Below are 21,892 nucleotides of genomic sequence, written 5' to 3' on the forward strand. Positions count from 1 at the left end.
AGTAAGGTAGTCTCAGTGGATGTCATGACTATTAAATAGCATACCGCAGTGATGGCTAATAAAGTTTCAATCTTAAAGAGTATTTTGGAACAGATAGTAAAGTGTTATTCATCGTAGTATCATGTGCTCTGTTGGAATAAGGCAGCACATTCCTCCAGAAGCCCTTCCTTTATTTTTTAAACATTTACATACACGCATGTACACTCATCCCTATGAATACATGTATACAACTTTCTATAAGTTGAGCCGACAGATCTCGAGATTGATGAAGTCACCACAGTCGTCTCGCTATCTACGGACACGTTGCCTACCACTAAAAGAATAATGCCGATTAAATCTTGAAATAAATCTAGAAAAATGTAAGTATATGTGCCGAGTTGAGAACTCAATCTAGGTGGGTAGACCACCGCAAGACCATCTACATGTTCCTGGGCTCTTGTGTTCCGTTCAATTACCTATAGTACATCCTTGACGAGGAAAAAACATTTTACTCCCAAGAAATTTTCTTGAGAGGAAGAATAGCATTATAGTGCATACTATGTATCGTGTTCTACGTTATGTTCTTTTTTATTGTATATCTCCGCTTTTTTTTTGCTGCCAGCATTTGGAGCGGCGTATCTTTCCTGTATGGAATGTTTCTTCCGGTTGTGTATAGGAAAACGCTAGGGCGAACCGATCATGTACGCACCATACGAATCCGACCGAGTCCGTATACGTACGACCGCGCCAGGACCCAGGAAAGGCCTCGGTTGGACGGACTCTCTCGGATCTCGGCCTAGCGCCACCGACCTAACCCAACGCACCACGTAAACCCTACTCGCCCGTGACGACGGGTTGCGGTGTGTCCTTGTGGGCGGCTCGGCGCGGCGCCGTCATCGCGGACGCGGACCTCAACCGGCGCCCTTCCCTCCCTAGTTTCTCCCGCTCCGACGAGTCCCAGGTGTACTACGCCGGCGGCGAGAGGAGGTATATATATTGCCCCCGCCGGCCCGCCCTACGTACACTAGCGGCATTATTGTCTGATTGGACCTGTGACGCTGTTTCCGGAGTTGAGGTTGGGGTTACAACTTACTGCTGATCTGCTGCACTCATATACATATAAGGAGGGAAAGAAGACAATCAGACAACTTAAAATCTTAATCTATAACTTCCACTACTTTTGTTATTTTTACATCAAATTTAAACTAGATCATGCTATTAAGATGTGCAACTATGGTTGATCTAGTGTGGAACCTTCATCCCAAAATAAATTTTGCAACTTAGAGCCAATCCTAGCAAGATACCACACTAAGAATGTAAATGCACACAAGTTGCAAGAATGTAATGCGGAAACGTAAGAGAAGGGGACTAGGGGAAGCAAACTCTTAACACGATGATTTATCCCGTGGTATCAGTGGGTACTAAGTCACCACTAGTCCACGTTGTTGAAGCACCCACACAAGACTATTGCTTCCCAGTCACCAAGTCTCTTCCGGGACACCCCTTGACTTGCCACAAAGGCTTGACCACTAAGGCTCACACCAAGTTCCCTGGTCACCTTAATGTCGTCTCCACTAAGGAGCTTCTCCATGAAGGAATGGGGTCTCCACATCCCCCGCACACGGTCGTTGACGCTGCTCCACACCAAGCCGAAGGGTTGAAGAGTTGCCGGCGAGCCACCAAGGCTCCAAGGCACCAGCACACCTTGTACAGCTGTGGTTCACTCCTTGAACCGATCACAAGGTAGGCACACCTTGCACTCACTCTTCTCTAGACCTATTCTAGCACTAATCACTCTTCTAAGCTTGTACTAAGCCTTTGACAAATCACTTAAGCACTTTCGGTGGGTTGGATGTGTTTTTAATGGGTCTTGATCTCCAATGGACTCCTGCACACTCTAGCAACTTCAAATGGGCGAGTGGAGGGGGTATAAATAGCCCAAAGACTCAAAGAGTCATTGCTCCAACGGCTAGTTAAAGTATACCATCGGATGTTCCGATGGTCTGTTTTGGCATACATCAGAATATCCGGTGCTGAAGGAGTTTCGCTTGAAACCTCTCTGGAACTTTGCAAAGTAAATATGTTTCGTCCAACATCTCCAACTCTTGACCGTCGGATCATACGGTGCTATAGGTCTTTTTCTACCTTCTCTGAGAATTGCTCCGACGCTACTAAAAAACCACCCGTCGGATCATCCGGTGCTTGCTGCAACTCAAGTTGATTTTCCAGTTGTACCAATTGCTCTGACGCTTGCTCTGATGGCTGCAACTCTCTGGATTTTCTCTATCATTTGGATGCTTGAATACCATAGAATAATCCTAGATACCATAGCTTGGTCACTTGAATACCATAGCTTGAATGCTTGAATACCATGATTTGAATTTTGCCATGGTTTGGTTTGCATACTTGGGACCTAGAAAACCTACAAGGCACATGCTTGACAAACCATTAGTCCTAATGACTATGTTATCATTCAATCACCAAAATCACAAACTATGGCTTAAAAGGATCATGTTTGCTACAATCTGCCCCTTTTTGATTGATGACAACACAATCAAAACAAGCATAAATTTGCAAGAATTTACCAATTGAAGCACTTGCACTTATTCGGATGCTTACCATCATCCAACTTGTACCCCCTTATTCATCCTCATTTTGTTTCACTTCTCTCCCCCTGACATATTTCTCTCTTTCTTGAACTTTCCCCCTATGCCTGTTCACTTCTAGGCTTTTTTTTTTCTTTGAATCAAGGAGCCCATGCAGTTATGGCTAGATTTTCTGTTGTAGTTTTTTTTGCATCTTCTTTGTCTTTATTTTTTGTTTCTTAAGCTTTTGTTTTCTTTTACCCTTGTACTCTCCCTCCTGTTTCATAAAAAAAACTTTTATGATCTAAGTTCTTCTACCCCTGTACTCTCCCTCGTGTTTCATAAAAAAAAACCTTTGATGATCTAAGTTCTTCTACCCCTGTACTCTCCCTCCTGTTTCATAAAAAAAAGAGCCTTTGATCTAAGAATTGCTGAGTTTCGACAGTCCACCGGTACATGCCATGGCTTTTGACATTGCTTCTAGGAAGTTTAGTACAGTTGCGTAGAGGATTTATAGCACCAACAAGTCAAAATTAATTTGCTCCCATGCAGTACTGCTATCAACTTTTGCAATGACTTACAGATTTCTCGTGAATCTTCGCAGTGCCATATAAATAATATGAGATCTTAAAATGTGCTTGTTGATGATGGTTGGTATCGACTCCCCTGTTACATTTGTTTTACCAACCGTACCCTTTGCATATGTCTGATTATCCCACATCTGGGTAAGAGTAGTGCCTTATTTGTCAATTGGTTTTTATCTCAAGCAGAACATGTAAGATATTAATATAAGTTTCTTAGGTTCTTTATCTGTGACCAGTGGGCATTTTGGTGCACAGAAGGCTGGAATAGTATGATTGTGCGTTTATGAGGTCTGAAAAGATTTGTCCATCTTGCAGCATATGTTTTTTTTTTGCTTGTCACTTGATGAGTAGTACATGGCAATTTTAAATAGCCACTCTGCTAACCGATCCATCTACTAACAGATAGACACGCCTAATGTAACTCATGGCTAACGAAGCAATAACCTAGCAGATAAAAATCATGCTGTTGCCACATTGCTTGAATGGGCCTCCCAGACCATGACAAGCACTACTGCTCGCAGGGGCAAATTTGTATGCAAAATATTTCCTCGATCAATAAGTCTGTATCTGTTGCCGTTGCTAGTTGTCCGTGGTCCTATTCTGAACCTCAAGTAAAATAGAAGGCAAATATTCAGGCACCATATTACTTGTGTCACTGTATGGTAAGTGCACCATAAATGTTGTTCATTCTGATTGTCCAGAGTATCAAGAAGTCCGAGGTTCCCAGGGAGATGCAGACTTAAGATACCAGCACAACTGCTTGTGTGAATGTTGTAAAAATAGTATATCAAGGCTACCAGGTGAGACGTCGGCTCTACCTCTTTGCATAGTGATGCTACTGGTTCATTGGTAACTCTTCTGCATTCTTGTTTGTAGGAACCTGCCACGACCTTTCCAGGGCGTCGGGAGGACCCTCGGTGGGGGATTATCAGCGGGAGAGAGCTCAGTAAAGAGCACCTGCTGTTCGCCTGCCCCCAGGCCCCAGTTCCTTAGACTTTGCTATCAGGGCTTCCATTGCTGCGTCCTGACCAGGAACCGCAAGAGCCAATCAGCTGCAGACTGGATTTCCATAAAAAAACTGTTGAATGACCTGGTGCAGACTGTCGAGCGAGCTGGTCTGGCAAACACCATGATCGTCCAGAAGCTATAGGCCTTTTTTTTATGGTAGCATGAGGCTGGAATGCTCAAACTAAGCCATCTGAGAGCTTGCGCCTTTCTCTTCTGATTTTTGGTGATGAATTACAACTAGCATCATCACAATTCACAACTTACTAGCAGCATATGCACTGCAGGCTTATGTCGTGCCATCATACCAGGTCCTGACACTAGCTTTGATTGTCACAGATATATCATACACAAATTCACTGAAGAAACTTACGTCGTCTTCTTGAGCTGTGCAAATTCTGTGAAGTTTGTGGTACAACTGATGGTTTACCGTGTATTAGCTTAATCCGTTTGTGCGCTACTGTGATTGTGATTCCAACAGGGTACCTGATATGGTTTTTATTGAGTGAATTTCATCATGCTGCCTGATATGATTAAGCTTATGATGGGGAAGCAAACATCTTAGCAGTTGCATACTTGCATTTCACTGTTTCCATGGATGAAAATATTTTTTGTACTCTCTTCCCTGTTCATTGTCAAAGTATTCTATACAACATTCCTTTCCCATGCGTAACGTTACAACAACTACGCCCCTGTGTACATGTACAACTTACAGCACAACAAGGTATATATGTACATCTCCAAATCGTACAAAGCCCTAGCATAAGAACAAGTGATCTCCATCTCTTAGCACGTCGACGTCCTCAACTTCGGCGCCGTCGACGGTGAGCACCGTCGTCACCGCCTTCCCGAACTTCGCCTCCGCAACCCTCATCAGCTCTTGCATCGAACCATGAAGGCGTACGAGCTTCCCTGTCTTATTTGCAGACTTCGGATGGATAACCACTCGCTTGATGGGCTCTCTCCGCCGCGACGTTCTCCGATCAGCCTCTTCCAGCCGCGCACCGTCCATCATCTCGCTCCTCCGGCTCGACGTCGCGGCGGCGGCGGCGGCACCCGCCCGAAGCTGAGCTGAGGCCTCCCTGAGGAATGGCGCTTCCTTCCTCGCAACTTGCCACACGGGAGATTCAAGGTGCTGAACGAAGTTGCAGAACAGCCTGTCAGCGTCGGCGGCGTGCGGCCGGAGTGCCCGGAGAAGGTGGCTCTGGCTGACGCGCACGACCTGAGTCAGCCTCCGGCACCGGACGGTGAACGGCTGCTGGGTGTTGAGCACCACGCCGATCTCCCCCGCCATGCCGCGCGGCCCCGCCTTCGACACGACCGTCTCCGTGCCGTCGGTGGCGGCCGCCAGCACGTCTACGGAGCCGGACACGATGATGTAGCAGTCCGTGGGGTTCTCGCCCTGCTGGACGATGTCGGCCTTGGGAGGGAAGAACTGCGCCGTCGTCATGTCGGAGACGAGGTCGACGACGAGGCCCTCGGAGACGCCACGGAACAGGTAGGCGCCCTCGACGGTGTCCCGGAACAGGTGCTGCGCGATCTCCGACCGCACCGCCCTAGGCATCTCGGACAGGAGCTCCGGCTGGAGCAGCTGCTCCGTGGTGTCGAAGTTGAGCTGCACGATTTCCGCGATCTGCTCCGTCAGCGCCTCCGGCAGCCGGTTCTTGGCCCCGAACGCGGAGACCCCGAGCAGCGTGTCCCGCAGCGCGAGGGCGGGCGCGGAGGCGGCGGCGACGAGGTTGGTCATGTTGCCGACGACATACGCGGCGAGGCCGAGGTTGAAGAGCACGAGGAGGACGGCGAACGCCATCTCGCCGGGGTTGGCCGGGTGCAGGTCGCCGTAGCCGACGGTGGTGAGCGTGGCGACGGACCAGTAGGCGGCGCGGACGTACCCGGCCCAGACGCTGCGGGACTCGAAGCCCCGGCCGAGCCACGTGGGTCCGCGGTAGTGGGATGCCATCCACAGGTGGGCGCACGCGGTGGCGTGCACGGCGAGGAGCGTCACGCCGGCGAGCCTGACGAGCCTGGTCCAGAAGTAGTTTAGACGGACGTCCTTCTCCAGCCTCGCGAAGAGCTCGCTGACGCGCCGCAGACGCCACAGCCGGAGGAGGCTCAGGAACCGGCACGGCGACGACCATGCGGCGGCGCCCCGGCCGGCCGCCAGGTGGTAAATGGCCTGGAACGGGACCGTGGAGGCCGCGTCCATCGCGAACGTCCACGGGCGCAGGTGCCTGACGGCGGCCTTCTTGCGGTCGTCGACGAAGATGCCGGTGGTGCCGCGGAGGCGTCGGCACGCAGCGAGGATGGAAGCGGCGATGTCGACGGCAAAGAACGCGTCGGCTACCAGATCGACGACGAGGAGTGGCAGGGTGGCGGCCCTCTCCACGGCCAGCTCGAACGGCGACGCCCACGCCGAATAGAGCACCGGCACGACGAGGAGGCACCGCCACCAGCCGTAGCTAGCGGCCGACGACTCAACTTGGCCCATCGACGGGTGAAAACCGTGAAAGAAACGCTGCCACGTACTCTTTTATGTGCGATACGAACTCGAATTCGATTCGGTTGGGGTCACCGTAATTATTGAAACCGATCGGACTCGGACAGGGCGGGGGCTCACCGGCGCACGCGACGCGCGCCACTGCGACGGCGCCTTGCGCGAGAGACAGAGATTTTTTTTTTTTTAGAAAAGGGTGATTCTGGATTGCATTACATCGAACACGTTACAGCGATATTACAAACAGGGCCCATTCCTCCTCTCCTACTGCTAAAGAAAGGTGTGGGCTACTGCTAAAGCTATTCAGAATCGATGAGACCCGAGCAACATCCTCCAAGGCTCCGAGGGAACCTACAAGGTACGGCCACCACAGGCCAACTCAGATTTTGAAGCCACTGCAAACGATCTCCTGAAGCCAAGATACCTAGAGACCGCTGAACGAATTGGGCGAAGACCTCGCCAGCTGGAGGAGGAGACATCTTCCCCCGTGAGGAGAAGCAGAAGCAGCAGCACCACCGAGATCAGACAAGGCTGGAGCAGATGGCTGAAGAAGAACGGGCATGCTTGGTTTTGCAGGCCACGCTTGCCTTGCCTTGCTGAGCGAGGATACGAAGCTAGAAAGTGCGCTTGCTGTCTTGGAGCTTGTGCAGGCAAGCTTTTCCCTTGCTACTAGCAGCGGGCCGAATCAGCTCTCCGGGCTCCGGGCCTAGCAAGGTTCTCGGGGCCTGCGCCGGCAAGGCGAGGCGAGCTCGTCCGATGACCAAGGGCACGTTTGGTGTGCTTGCTAGCTCGCCTGGCTGGGCAAACCGGCAAGCCAAATTAGGGGCACGTTTGGATCCTCAGCTCCATCTTGCCTTGCGTTGCTGGGTAAACTAGCCTTGCCTAGCAAGGTGGTGGTTTGGTTCATTTGCCTGACTTAGCAAGATTACTTGGCTAGCTGTTGTTACTTTGCTAAAAACTTGCTTTTGCTGGTAAGGTTGATGGTCTAATTGTTTGGTACTCTAGCTCGTAATGATCATCTCACCACTTTTCCTTACATGTGAGATTACCTCCATCCATCTAATTCAACAAATGGTTTGAAAAATTTGCAAATCGTGCATCATACCAAGGCAAAGAAACATACCACTTGCATATTTTCAATTGAACAAGACAACTAGAGAACCATCAACATAATCTGGCATATGTCATACAACTAAATTACACTGGTGCCATATATAGTTTCATAATGGCCAAAACATACAGGATGCCGCATATAGTTTCATACGGCCAAAATATACAGCATGCCGCGCATAACTTCTTACAGCCAAAATATACACACTATGCCATTTTCATTTTCAAAGTGCCAAAATATACAGCATGTCATAGATCCATACTGCATGCCAAAAGCAAAAACCAGTAAGTCACTACCGTGAGCACTAACCAAAGTCATATGAGAAGAGCTTAAGGCATAGGATAGCGGTCCATAACCCACCGTGCCACCCACTGTTTGATGCTTTCCTCTGGCCGCCCCTTCAACATGCTAGCAATCCTAACATTTTCAGCAAGGTAAGTCTGCAGATCAAGGCGCACTAGCAGATGATACTCCTCCATGTTGTCAATGATCTTGTAAATGCCCTCATTTGGATCAGTAACATGAGTGAAGTGCATTGTCTCAGACATGTTGTTCATAGCACCGGTGACATCTTGAACCATGGCGTAATCATGCTTGGCTCGCTTCCCTTTCTTCTCTTTGTTATCTTCAGCCCGACGCTTGGAACCAACAGAGTGAGGGCTATCAGAATCTGGGAGAGTATCAGAATCGTAGTGCTTTGAAGGATCATTATTTGGATCAACTTGATCTTGGCCTTGTCTTCCATTTCCAGTGATATCATCATCTTGTCTTGGTGGGCAATCAAAAGGTGTTTGAAGAACACTAAACTCTCTAGTAGCATGTTTTCCTGTGAAGACAAACTCCATCTCATCATAGAATGGGATTGGAACATTGTAGTACTTGGCTCTCTTATCATTATTCTACATTAGAAATAGAACGTAGTATTTTATTAGTTACCAATGTGTAAGAAAAGACCTGTATGTAACAAAAAAATTTAGACATGAAGACTTACAGATTTCATCTTCACAACCTCTATTTCATCATGGATTATCTTTTTCTGCACTTCATCAAAACTAGCACCACTTACAGACTTTGCATCCATGATCACCTTCCATTCACCCTTGAGTTTGTGGTACTTGTTGTAAACTTGTCTCGCTGTGAAGTTAGAACCATATTTTTCATTGATTCTTCGAGCACAATCCTCATGATGTACCTCCCTTAGAACTAGGGCATTTCCACACTCCTTAATTTTCTCTTTGAAATACAGAAGGAGATCTTCCACTTCCTGGGGTTGCCATATCACACTATTTCCAGTCATCCCCTACACATGAAAACTCAGAATTTGCATGATTATTAGGAATAATATTGCAGCACAAATGAATTCATGTTACAGCCCAGAGAAGACAAACATTAGTCTAAAAACAGGTACAACTCAAAATAGCAGCACAATAATAGTCTAGAAGTGGTGATACATTAAAGACAAATGAATAATCTTACAACCCAGACCAGACAGACATCAAGCATCATCTCTAATAATTGAGTGCCTATTTTCAAACATCCTATTTGCAATGACATCCCTAAGCTGAGTCATCTGCCTTTGTTCTGCTCTAGTGTCTTGACGAAAACGATTGGAACGAGGATATAGCCGTCTCCATAATTCCTCAGAGTATACAAACTGATCAGCTCCCCCATTTTGCAGAATCCAATTGTGAAGTATGTAGCACGCTATGACAACTCTAACTTGTGTAGGAAAAGGGTAGTATGGTTTATTCATGAGGATCTTGAATCGGTTCTTCAAAGTACCAAATGCTCTCTCAACTGTGGTGCGCAAAAAAGAGTGTCGCAAGTTGAAAAGTTCTTGTGGGGTTTGGGGTCTATTGCTGATCCACTCGCGTAAATGGTAACGAACTTAACGATATGGAGGTAAAAAACCCGGCATTGCTGCATATCCAGCATCCGCAAGATAGTACTTACCTAACATAAGTATAAAATTGTCAAGCCACGTGCTTTGTTGTATTATATATATACATACATACATACATACATACATACATATATATATATATATATATATATATATATATATATATATATATATATATATATATGCAAATGCATCAAAAGGAGTAGGCAAACCTTCTGGAACACGAAGGCCATTTGGATGATCAAGGGAGTGTCGCAAGACAGTAGAATCATGAGCAGATCCTTCCCAATCGACACTCACATAAGTGAACATTAGATCAAAGTCAACAGCTACTAGCACATTTTGGGTTGGGAAGGGCTTTCTACCACGGAAACGATCTGCCATTCTTGCAGGAACATGGCAGGGTATATGGGTTCCATCAATAGCACCAATACAATCCTAGAATTATCAATTAGACATTGTAAATTTTTTACTAATAAGTTAGTTACGATGTTATATTTTTGAATCAGTGAAACATACCTCAAAATATGGGTAGAATCTTGGGTTGTTTCTGATTTTTGAGGGTACATCCATCGAATCTATGTCTAAGCATCTCAGGTCCAAGTTGTCCAAGAGCATACAATACTTGATTGAAATATCTACTAACAGTTTCGGCTGATCTTGTAAAATGAAACTTTATATCACTATTCTTTTTCGTATGGCCTACTATTTGAAGAAACATGGCAACTTGTTCCTCAACATAGCAATGCCAAGTATCCCTCAGTGCATCCATGGAACGAAACTTGGCACACAGATTGAAGAATACATGTTTACTCATTCTAAGAAGATTAATGCAGTCTGAAGCTTGGCCACAATATAATTTCTCTAAGTATTTCATCCTGTCTCTGTTTCTCTCCAAAATAGAATACCTTACAGGACTACTTTTATTATTCATATAACTGATTACTGCCCAATATGCCACCATAGATGCAGCCATAAAAGCCAATTTTCTCTTAAAGTCTGAAGGGTTGTCCATCTAAAGGAATAATGAACTGTCAAGCCAAAACTACTAGAGTACTTGAATGATTTCTCAAATATAAAATGAACATTTACTGCTCAAGAGAAGTGCAATATTTTCGTAATGAGAGGAAAAGATAGTACAACTATGCAGCAATCCAGAAATCCCCAAACTAAAAATTACTTAAGGAACAGTATTGTGATTTCTTCAATCGTAATTTGTTGTATGAAAAAAAAACGAATCTTCAAATCAACAGATCAGGACCAAGGATTAGAAGCTTGGATGGGGAATATGGGAGGCAACAGATCTGTGTGAGGAATCAGGAGAGAGGGTGAAGAACTAAAGAACTGGGGAATACGAGCAGACCTGCAAGTGAAGAGGCCACCTCTCGCCAGAGATGCTGCTGGGTACCTCGCCGGTGGCGGCGGAGGCGTGGACGTGGGAGAACGCAGCGGCTGGAGCGAGTGCCGGGTTCAGCACTGCTGCGGCCCTCGATCCTCTCGATGTCGTCCCCCTCCCCTCAGGCTATAGATGGGGAAAATGAGCAGACCTGCAGGTAGAGGACTATGAAGGGCGGTGACCTGAGCGCTCGCGCCATTTTTCACTTTTGCCCGCGCTTTTTCGTTCACCCCGCGCGCTCGCCTTGCCAGCGCGGGAGAGCCAAATCGGCTCGCTCGACTTGGCAAGCTTTTCCTTGCTCATGGAGGTGAGTTTACCTGGCAAAGCTAGTTTTGGGGAGGACTACCAAACCGGTATCCTTGCTAGGCAAGGTTAGGTAGGCAATAGCCTGGCTGGGCAAGGGATCCAAAGGGACCCTAGCTCGCTCAAGGTGGCAAGGGGAAAATTGGAAAACATGAACCCCGAGGTAAGCTTGCTGCACTTCCAAACCACGAGCTCACATCAATTTCTTTGTAGCCAGCGAAGGTTCCAAACGTGCCCATCAATTTCTTGCTCGGCTAGGTACCACAGTAGCTAGTAAAGGTTCCAAACGTGCCCCACACATCCCTAAACTCTAACCAGAGGGGTAGAACTATCTCCACTCTAACCATTGTACAAACATACCTCACGAGCACATCGTCGGAAGCCATGATGTCGTCGGACGGGGCTAGGAGGGATGCAAACACCGAAGCCGTGATGTTGTCGGACAGGGCTAGGAGGGATGCAACCACCGGTGGATGCATTGCCACCGGTAACCTACCTACTAATGCTAGCTAAGCTATTTAAATCTACACACCAACTACTGATAGCCAGGCCACCCCCCACTTTGAAGACGGCGAGGGCATCAGAGGCGAGGGCCAGCCAAATGGGCTATGAGAAGCTCTTTTTCCTTGGATTCGAGGCTCTCTCATGTAGCTAGGGGACGGTTCAGGAGAGTTCCCACACTTTCACAGTTGTGTGCAAGAGATAGATAGGGTGGTGGACCGGCGAGGGGTACTTAGGCTGAATTTTTAGGGTGGTCGCAGTAGACCCAGCCTACCCATAGATCTGCTCATGGCTATATGTCCTTCACTGCTCCTAGTATATTTTTTTAAATGAACGAGGAGAGCTATCGATTATATTAAGAAGAATATGGAACTCAAATAGGACACAACAACCAATAGCAGCTACAACAACTAAAGCGGCTGGTTGGATTGGGACATCATCGTGCACCGCACATGCCAATGCACCACTCAACTCAACTCAAGAAACGATACCAAACAATTAGATTGGGTTATCAACACGCGTCGAAATTTAACTCAGCTCAACAACCTACTCCAATGCCGGTCGGATTGGTATACCAATATGAGCCACATAACGTCATCACTCCACGCAACTTAAACTTGCATCGGAGCACCAAAACTGCAACTCCCCCACAGGTCGACCACCAACACCTTTAGCTCCTCCTTAGCATCAGCCACTACCACCAGCTCTTTTTTTTTCTTTTTTTTTGTTTTCTTCCTTTGTGAAGGATGTAAACTAGAAGCACCTCCGCAGCAGGCATGCATGGTGTAAACTTTCAAAGCAACGCCTCCAGCGAGGGGTGCGATACCACAGGCGCCACCGTTAACCAACCACAAGAAGATGGTCTGGATTTGCACCTAGAAAGTATGGGGGACACTTGGGGAAAAGAGGCACATCGATGAACACTTCCAAGGAAGTGAACAGCACCAAAAAAACATCGACGTCATCAGCCTGTTGAATGGGCAAGGCTATCGCCATAGCCCCAAATCTCCAAGTCGGCTGTGATCGCAAGCCGCAACTGTGCCTTTGCCGTGCCCCAGGAGGAACACCTGTCACCGGATGCTGGTGGCGTACGTGGGTGTGCCCACTGCCACCGAACATCACCACGGGCATCCCCACAGCGGACGCTAACAAAGGCTAACACAAGCAGCCCTAGGTGTCTTCCCACGAGACATTGTTGCACACCAACCACAATACCCCCGCGCCGCCATGGCGCCATAGGACCCCGCGCAAGTGCAACCACCATCCAGGCTATAGGTGAGCAGCCAGCATCATGCGGAGGTCCCAAGATGCCTGCCATGGGCTCCGGCGTGAGCAGCCACCACCGTGCTGAGGCCCCGAGCCGCCTGTTTTATGAAATCAAACAGATAAATAATCTCTGCAATATAATATAAATATCACATAAAGCTTTCTTCATTTAATGATATTTTTAGATAAAAGGTTTTAAACACAGAAGATATTTATATGGAATAAGAATGATAGTGTATATATTTTAAATATATGGTCATATGAGAGAAGATGTTAATTTGATATTTTGGTTTGAAGAACTATAGTGTGATTAATTATTAAATATGTACAGATGCCATCTAAGAAGAGAACCGCATGAGACAGCTATCATTTATTAAGATATGCTATGATTTGTGTGAATTGAAAGAGAGAGAGAGAATAAAAAACCTCATAAACTTACATAACTTGCAAAGCGTGTTTGCTCCTATTTGTCTAAATTGTTAGTTTATTAGTGGATTGTTAATAATTTTTTTCTTGACTAGAAAAAATCTTCACTTGCCTGAAAATCATGTATGATTATAAAATTTATTTAGGAACAATAAAACATGATTATTACTAGTGTAGTGCCCGTGCTAACGCTGTGGATAAATTGTGATGCAAATCAATTTTCTTCGCTAAACGAATAATGAAATCTGACATCTAACATGGATTCATAATGGAACCAAAAATACAAGACTAACTTTATTTAACATTCTCCAAGACACTCAAAGCATATATAGAATTTAAAAAATAAGGTACTCCATCTCAAATATATTGGCAAAACATACAAAGATAGCTGTTACCCTGCGGCAATGAAATAAACTAAACAGTGTAGTCTGAAAATGAATTAGGTTGTCAAGTGCATTACAAAGATAATATTATCAACATCCAAAGAAACATGTCAGCAAGCCATGGAAAGGTCTAAATTGTGCTACTCTTGATTCTACAAGAATTAAATATTCCATGCTAGCTTGGGTTCACATTGAAAAAGTAACTGCAGACTGCATGCTCTAAAGTGCAAAGGGCAGGTGTATTAGTACACTTATCATTTCTAATGAAATCTAATATAGAAAAGAAAACTACTGCATTGCAACATGAATAGGATAAGAGGTCATCAATGTCAGACATGTGCTCCTTATTTTACTAATCCACAAGTAAATTGCTTTAACCTGAATCTTCGAATTTGATCCCTTCCAACTGCTTGTTCCTTGCTGCTTCTGATTCCTCAACCTGAAAATAGCACATCTATACTTATCAGCAGGGAATATTTGTGATGGAAACCACTATTGAGAATGAGGAAATGACGGAGGGCATTGGTCTCTTCTACCACCTTCAAATTGTCAACTTCATTATACTCATTGAGAGGAGCCCACACCTTTCTTTATACAGCCATCCTTTGAAAACAGGAACATGTATTCCACACTTGCACCACCACTTACTGCAAGTGAAAAGAGCCAAACAAGTATATCAAATTACTACGCAGAATAATCCTTTCAGCCAGCCTTGCACAGGACAATATAATTATAATAAGCTGAAAGAGTGCATCGTACTGAAGTCTACAATTCCCACAGAAAATATGCACTCTCTGAAGTTGCAATCAAGGAGAAAGATACATAAGACAGTTAAATGCAATGGGAGAAATGCAAACCTGATTAGTATACATATGTGTTATGCACTGGAGTTTGAAGATTGCAATGTAATGCAAAGATGCGAAATAGTGGACTATGATGTCCATCAAAATGGTAAGAGCCGTAGACAGTGCTAACATCATAGCTATGAATAGAACACCAAAAGATACAGATGCATCACCAATTTCAGACTTCCAGAGACCTATAAGGATTTAAACTTTCAGAGGCGTAACTATAGGTAAAAGATCAATTGACAATAGTAATATATGCCAACATTCTTGCATTACTAATTTAGTGAGTGCACTATAGAGTTAGAAAGCTAACTGGATGCGCTACAGAGTACAGATAGATGCAAATACGTAGTTTTTAGACAGGTATAGCGTCTCTTATCATGTTCTGCAGACAATGAGATAATTGCAATATTTTATCACAAACCAGTACCAGTATAGACTCATTTTATTAGCTGGAGAAAATCAAGGGTTCCTTTTTCCAAGTGAAATGCATGTTCATTTTCTAAATTAGAGATGCTCCAAAGTAGTCATCGGTACAGAGTACTTAAATACATTGCAAATCAATTTTTTCACAGGAGTAATGTACTTTAATTGATCGATCAAGTTGGGAGTAATGGATGATGAGATGACGATCAAGTTGGGAGTTATGGATGATGAGATGACGTATGGCATGTACAGTACATATACAGTACATACCAGAGGGTCGATGGTGAGGGTTGAGGAAGACGAGGTAGCAATACTGCACCGCGTAGGCAGAGAGCCCTAGCGCCGTCAACACTTGCACGCCACTGACCGCCTCCGCCTGGCCGACGCCACCACAGCGCCGCTGGCCAAGCTGGCCACCGCCGGCTGTGCCACCACGCCGCTGGCACACCAGCCGCGCTAGCCTCCACGCTCCTCTGCCGCTACCGCCAAGGCCTTGCAGCCCAAGGGGAACACACGGAAGAGGAAGACGCTATCCCGTTGCGCTTGCTGCCACCGAACATCGTCCTCAGCCCTGGGGGCGCCGGATCCGGCCACCAAGGCACCGGATCCGCCATCCCAGGCCGGCGTTGCCGCCGCTAGCGCTATTTGAGTGCCGTCCGCCGTTGAGCGCCAAGTTTGCCTTGGCACCGAGCGCCGAGCCTACTCCGTGTTGACGCTCATTACTGACACACTTTTCATGCCATTCAAGTGGTGTTTTCATACATATTCTTATACTAACCCGTCACTTGGCACCTAAAATAACCCCGTTTTTGCATATGCATTGTATTTTGGAGGACATTCTGTTTTCGCAGGAAATTGGACTATATTGGAGCATAATTGGACAAGGCTCTGGACGAGCAACAACCCAGAGAAAGATGAAGGCCAACAGGCCCAAAAAGGGCATAGGCTGATCGGCCTAGGGTGCTCAGAGCCCCAATCATGCTCATCTTCGGCGAGAACTCCTCCAAGAATACTTAGGGGCTAAGTTTCATAAGATATGGCAAGTTCACTTTAGGACCAAAGATGAAAGCAAGTAGGACTTTGGAAAGATATCAAGATCCATCCTAATCCCAAGGCTATCAACATGCAATTCCCGCATGCAAGTAAAAATAAGTTTCCATATTATTAAAAAAGACTTGGTGACGAAGGAGGGCGCGAGAGGCCACAAGAAAGGGCCAGGCCGATCAGCCTGGACCCCCCAGGCCGATCGGCCTGAGGCTTTTCTTGCTCCTCTCGCCTTCCAATTTTCATCACGCACTCCGCGGACTATAAGTACCCCGAAAATTCATCGAGCCCCAGCATCCAACCATGAGAACTCAATGAAACGAAGGACATCCACCAGAAGGAGCTGAGGGCCATTGCAAGTGTTCAAAGTTGTTTAGGAGATGGCTTAGGCTGACCCTAGCCACCATGGTCTCCCTGCGCGGTTGTGTCATGGTGGAGTTCAGGAGCTAGTTATGGTCATCAATGGTATGTACTCGGTGGTGGTGATCTAAATACATCTATTATATGTGCAATGTTCTTCATGTCATCCGATCTATTAGCAACTCGTTGTTTCCTTTTATGCTTTCTTCTTATCATGAATATGCTTGTTCCTTAGTCTGATTCGAGGTTATACTTCATAGCATGCTTTATGTAATCATGGTGATTAGATCTAGTATGTTGACCCTTCATGATATTTAGACATGTTCACTTTTGTTTGTGCCCTTAAACTACCTGCGCTGATAGAGAGGATCGTGACAGCATCTAGCTTGTGTAAGGTGGGGGTTTTCGGGAGGTTGACCGGAGGTAGTAGTTTAAAGATTGCTTTGAATGAGATGCATGTTGTGCTTGCGTGTTAGCTAGAACTACAACTAGAAGATGATAGGCTCTTACTACCCTTAGTGGTGTTTTATCATATACATATCTATGGATGTGATCTACCTGTTCTCATGATTTACCTTTACACCAAGGCTACCCTCTTCATATGCAATCTATGCTTCATGTTAGGATTAGATCTGTTAGATTAGATGGAAAACCCTAGTTAGTTCGATGCTGATCCACGGATTGACAAACCTTGGATGAAATACTCTGAGGGAAAAGCTACGATGATCTGTGCACTTGCAATTCACAAACTGACGTGCTGCCGTCAACACTCCGCCGCCGCCGCGTGTAGATCCAACCTCAAAACATCGGGTCCGGCTGCCGGCCCACTGGATCCGGCCGCTGGAGCGCCGATAAGGCCGCTGGCACCGCCCGTGCAACCACTTTCTAAGTCGGTGCCGCCACTCTCTATGTGTGGTTGTGCCCCGGAGGCACCCTTCGCGTGGCCACCTTCACTGCCACGGCGTCCCCACGCGCGGGGTTCACTGCACCAACCTGCGGCGTCCCTAGCCACCGAGCATCGCACCTCGGCGCCCGCAACCTACCTGGGCGACACCCAGTGTCTATGCGCCTGGCCTGGGGTGGCAGGGTTGATGGGAGATGGCGGCAGCGGATTAGGGCGTGGAGCAGTCGGGCAGGGCCTGGGGGTGGGTAGGTATAAGGGGAAGGTGAGGCAATGGGGTGGGAAGGAGTTCCGTGAGGGAAGTGGATGAGCGGGGCGCCCGGGCGTGGGGGAGGCGAGGTGGCGAGGTGATGGAGAAGGTTCGCTAGGGACTAACCAATGAATATCAGCCCTTGGATCTGAGTGAAGAGAGAGAGAGAAGAGGACTTGAGGAGAGAGCTCGACGCTCCATTTTAACAGGGTTGGATTTGTGGGTGTATGCCATCGGGTGGATGGAGCAAAGCCACTCAGCAGGAAGACTTTGTTGAGTGGACCTAGCAAAGAACGAACTCATCAATTAGTAGGGTAGATGCCGGCGCTGGCGCCACTTGAGCGCTGTCAGCCGCTAAGCACCGAGCTTGCCTTGGCAACAAGCGTCCAGCCTGCTCTGTCACCGCCACGCACAGATCTGGCCTAAAGACACCGGGTCCGACCGCCGACCCACCGGATCCGGCCGCCAGAGCGCCGACGCGACCGCCGACACCGCTTGCGCAGCCACTCTCCAAGCCGGCGCCGCCACTCTCCACGCGCGGCTGTGCCTTGGAGGCACCCTTCGCATGGTCACCTTCACCGCCGCCGTGCCCCCACGCGTGGGGCTTGCCACGCCAAGCCGTGGCGTCCCTAGCCGCCGAGCGCCGCACCTTGGCATCTGCGACCTGCTTAGGCGAAACCTGGTGCCCATGTGCCTGGCCTGGGGCGGCGGGGTTGACGGGAGATGGCAGCGGTGGTGGCGGATTAGGGCGCGGAGTAGTCAGGTAGGGCCCGGGGGTGGGTTGGTGCGAGGGGAAGGCAAGGTGGCGGGGTGGGGGAGGAGTTCCGTGAGGGAAGCAGATGAGCGGGGCACCCTGGCGTGGAGGAGGCGAGGCGGCAGGGTGATAGAGATGGTCCGCGTGGGACTAACCAACGAACATCTGCCCTTGGATTTGAGTGAAGAGAGAGAAGAGGACTTGAGGAGAGATCGACGCTCCATTTTAGTAGGGTTGGATTTGTTGGTGTATGGCATTGGGTGGACGGAGCAAAGCCACTCCACTGGGAGACTTTGTTGGGTGGACCTAACAAAGAATGAACTCGTCAATTAGTAGGGTAGATGTACACGCATTTGTAAAACTCACTCGATGAATAGGGTGGTGGTGTCGTGAAGGAGGAAGTTCATGACGAAGTTGGAAGCGGTAATGTCAATGATGACAAAAGCGTCAGCGATGAGATCCACGGATGAGAAATGGCAGGTGGCGGCCATACCAATGGGCAGCTTGAAGCCTTGAAAGGTGATAGCCACACTGATTAGATCACCGGCATATGATGAGGATCTGCCACCAGCTGTAGGCAATGGCATGCGGTGTTGCCACCAACAAGCATTGGCATATTACCCGTGAATGCTTTCGTTTGTCCGTGGGCATCTTGACTAATCTTAAGCTTCTGATGGCTTGGACTAACCGAGCAGGACTCGAAGGTTGCCACCACCGCTGAGCAAACGGACTTGAACATCACTTGCAAGGAGCTTCTCCAGCGTGGATATAAAGCTGAGTCCATGGCTGTTGTGTTGTAACATCATTGAATCGCCTACATCACCGGAAGTAGCTGCCACCATGGATCTACGCCATTGACATCTCTACCTCCCTAAACTCGACGCCAAGCAACCGTACTAGGGGTAAAGATCCTTTTTATTGAGCCCATCTTCTTTCTAGCTTAGTAGCCACGAGGCACACGCAGGACCATTGATGAGTTCATCGCAACGGGGCACACATTATCAGTTACCCTTCCATTTGCGCAACTTACTCCTGGCCAGTCGCAGCAAGACATGATTGGGTTATCAGTGAAGTTGTCTCATGCTTGGCGCACAGTGACGGAGCCAAAAACTTGAATTTATCTTGTTAGAAGGGAGTCATGGACCAGCTATGTTAAAGTTTTCACAATTCGATCAAAATTTGAATTTTACAGTGGAAACTTGCATGGCTTAGGGGGGGGGGTAGTTGGCCCCTACATATATAGGAAAGGGGCGAGGCAAGGCTGGACGTGAGTAGTGGGCGAGGACGGAGAGTGCGGCGATGTTGGAGTGTTAGAAGATGTGTATGTGCTGTGCATGTACATGGGCCTTGGCTGTGCGCCAGGCCCAGGCTGGCTCCCTACCGTGCCCTAGATGGATTAGGATGAACAGTCTTATCCCTTGCTGGGTTGTGTTTCTATAAACCTCACCAAGGGTTGCCTATATATTTGTACATGTTGTATACCCTAATCAATCTATTATTCCACACAATTGTTGTTGCTTTCATGGTATCAGAGCCCGAGTTATCCCTGATTGCTTACCTTCCGCATTCTAGCACGCCGCCGACACCGCTCCTAGCGCGCCTCCGCCGGCGCTGCTCTTAGTGCGCCCGACCGCGGTGCTGCTCCCACATTGGCTCTCCACCACCCTGTCCTCCATGGCCGGCACCCTGCCGCCCGAGTCCTCCTTCGCCACCGCTGCCGAGGCCGCCAAGCGCAAGGTTGATGCTAGCGCCGCCGCCGTTGCTTTGCGCCGTGCCACCCACAAGGAAGCCTGTGCCACCGCCCTCGCCTGCGCCGTCGTGGCTGAGGCTCAGGCCACCGCTGCCGCGCAGGAGCGCGACGTCGCCGATGCCCACCTTCGCGAGGCCCTGGCGCGCGCCGCCCAGGAGCGCAAGGGTGGCCCGCCTGACTCCGACGAGGAGGACACTAGTGCCGACCTCTCCGACTAGGCGCCCGACGCTCACCAGGCCATGATGCTCCACGAGGCCGCCGCCATCCTCAACCTGCATGCCCAGGCCGTCGCCGTGCAGAACATTCGGAGACTCATCCCCGTCGTCCTCGACACCGCCGCTGACAACTACTCACGGTGGCATGAGCAGTTTCTCCCCACCGTCGGCAAGTATTCGCTGTAGGATCACATTCTCCGTGATGTTCCCACCCTGACCTCTCCTAATTGGGGCTGGATGGACTGCATCGTCTGGTCTTGGCTCTACGGCACCATTGCCACCGACCTCGTCGACATCATCATGGATCGTGGCGAGCACGGCGCCACCGCTTGCGCCACCTAGCTCGCCATTGAGATGCAGTTTCTCAGCAACTGGGAGACACGGGCCCTCTACCTCGATGCCAAGTTTTGGAACTTCATCCAGAGTGACTTGTCCATTACAGACTACTGTCGTCACTTCAAGAGCATGGCGGACGCCCTCAGTGATCTCCGCGAGCAAGTCTCCGACCGCAACCTCATCCTCAACATCATCCGTGGGCTTAACGAGAAGTTCACCGCCGTCAGTCGTGACATCCGGCGCTCTCATCCTCTTCGCTCCTTCCTGGAGGCTCGCGATGATTTGCTGCTCGAGGAGCTCACGATGGTGCCTCCTTCCTCGACTCCGTCCACGATGCTGCTCACCGGCGTCAACATTGGCTCCTCCTCTCACCCCTCTATGCCTCTCCACTAGTCTATCGGGCGTTCTGGCTCTGGGGCGGCATGGGGGGCCCTCCTCCAAGCAGAAGCGGGACAGGGGCTGGCGTGGTGGTCAGCAACGGCAGGGTAGTTGCAACGGCAGCAAGGCCCTTGCCGCCGATGCCCAGGCCCCTGCTCCCGGCACCACCCAGGAGTTCGGCGATCCCTGGCCCTCCTTCTGGAACCCCTAGTCCGGTACAATTCAGATGTACCTGGGCCCTCGGCAGCAGGCCGTCGTTCCTCCCCGTCTAGCCGCGCCCACACCGGTGTTTCAGCAGCAGGCACAGTAGGCCCTCATCGCCCAGCAGCGGGTGTTGTACACGCAACAGCAGCAGAGGCTGCTCCAAAGCCTTCAGGCTCCCCTTATGGGGCAGCAGGCACCCTACCTAGGGCAGCAGGTGCCATAGGTGCCCCCGGGGTTCTACAATCCCATGATGGGCCTGCCCTCCTCCTGGGATCAGCAGTGCCTTGCCTCGACGTTCAGCACCATGACCCTCAACCAGCTGCAGCTGAATGACTAGTATCTTGATTCAGGTGCCACCTCACACACGACTTCAGACGTTGGTACTCTTTCACATTTTTCTCATCTGCGGTATCCCTTTCCTTCATCAATTGTTGTCGGTGACGGTTCCTTGCTTCCTGTCATGGCTACTGGCATAGCTCATTTTTCGAGT

At 48.7% G+C, this 21,892-nt stretch overlaps 2 protein-coding genes across 2 annotated transcripts; both read right to left on the reverse strand.

Annotated features, from left to right (window-relative positions):
- Positions 1-4,910: 4,910 nt before the first annotated feature.
- On the reverse strand, positions 4,911-6,641 carry LOC101765194 (potassium channel KAT4). The gene has a single exon (XM_004954973.1). The coding sequence runs from the start codon at positions 6,639-6,641 to the stop codon at positions 4,911-4,913; it is 1,731 nt and encodes a 576-aa protein (XP_004955030.1).
- Positions 6,642-7,815: 1,174 nt separating this feature from the next.
- On the reverse strand, positions 7,816-10,197 carry LOC101778976. The gene is made up of 3 exons (XM_004952846.2): positions 10,181-10,197; positions 8,750-9,058; positions 7,816-8,657 (listed from the first exon to the last, which is right to left on the reverse strand). Exons 2-3 carry the CDS (start codon positions 9,053-9,055, stop codon positions 8,088-8,090), a joined length of 876 nt encoding a protein of 291 aa, XP_004952903.1. The 5' UTR covers positions 9,056-9,058; positions 10,181-10,197; the 3' UTR covers positions 7,816-8,087.
- Between the last annotated feature and the right edge of the window lie 11,695 nt (positions 10,198-21,892).

The sequence above is a fragment of the Setaria italica genome, chromosome I, assembly GCF_000263155.2.
Source record: "Setaria italica strain Yugu1 chromosome I, Setaria_italica_v2.0, whole genome shotgun sequence".
In the NCBI taxonomy this organism is placed as follows: Eukaryota; Viridiplantae; Streptophyta; class Magnoliopsida; order Poales; family Poaceae; genus Setaria; species Setaria italica.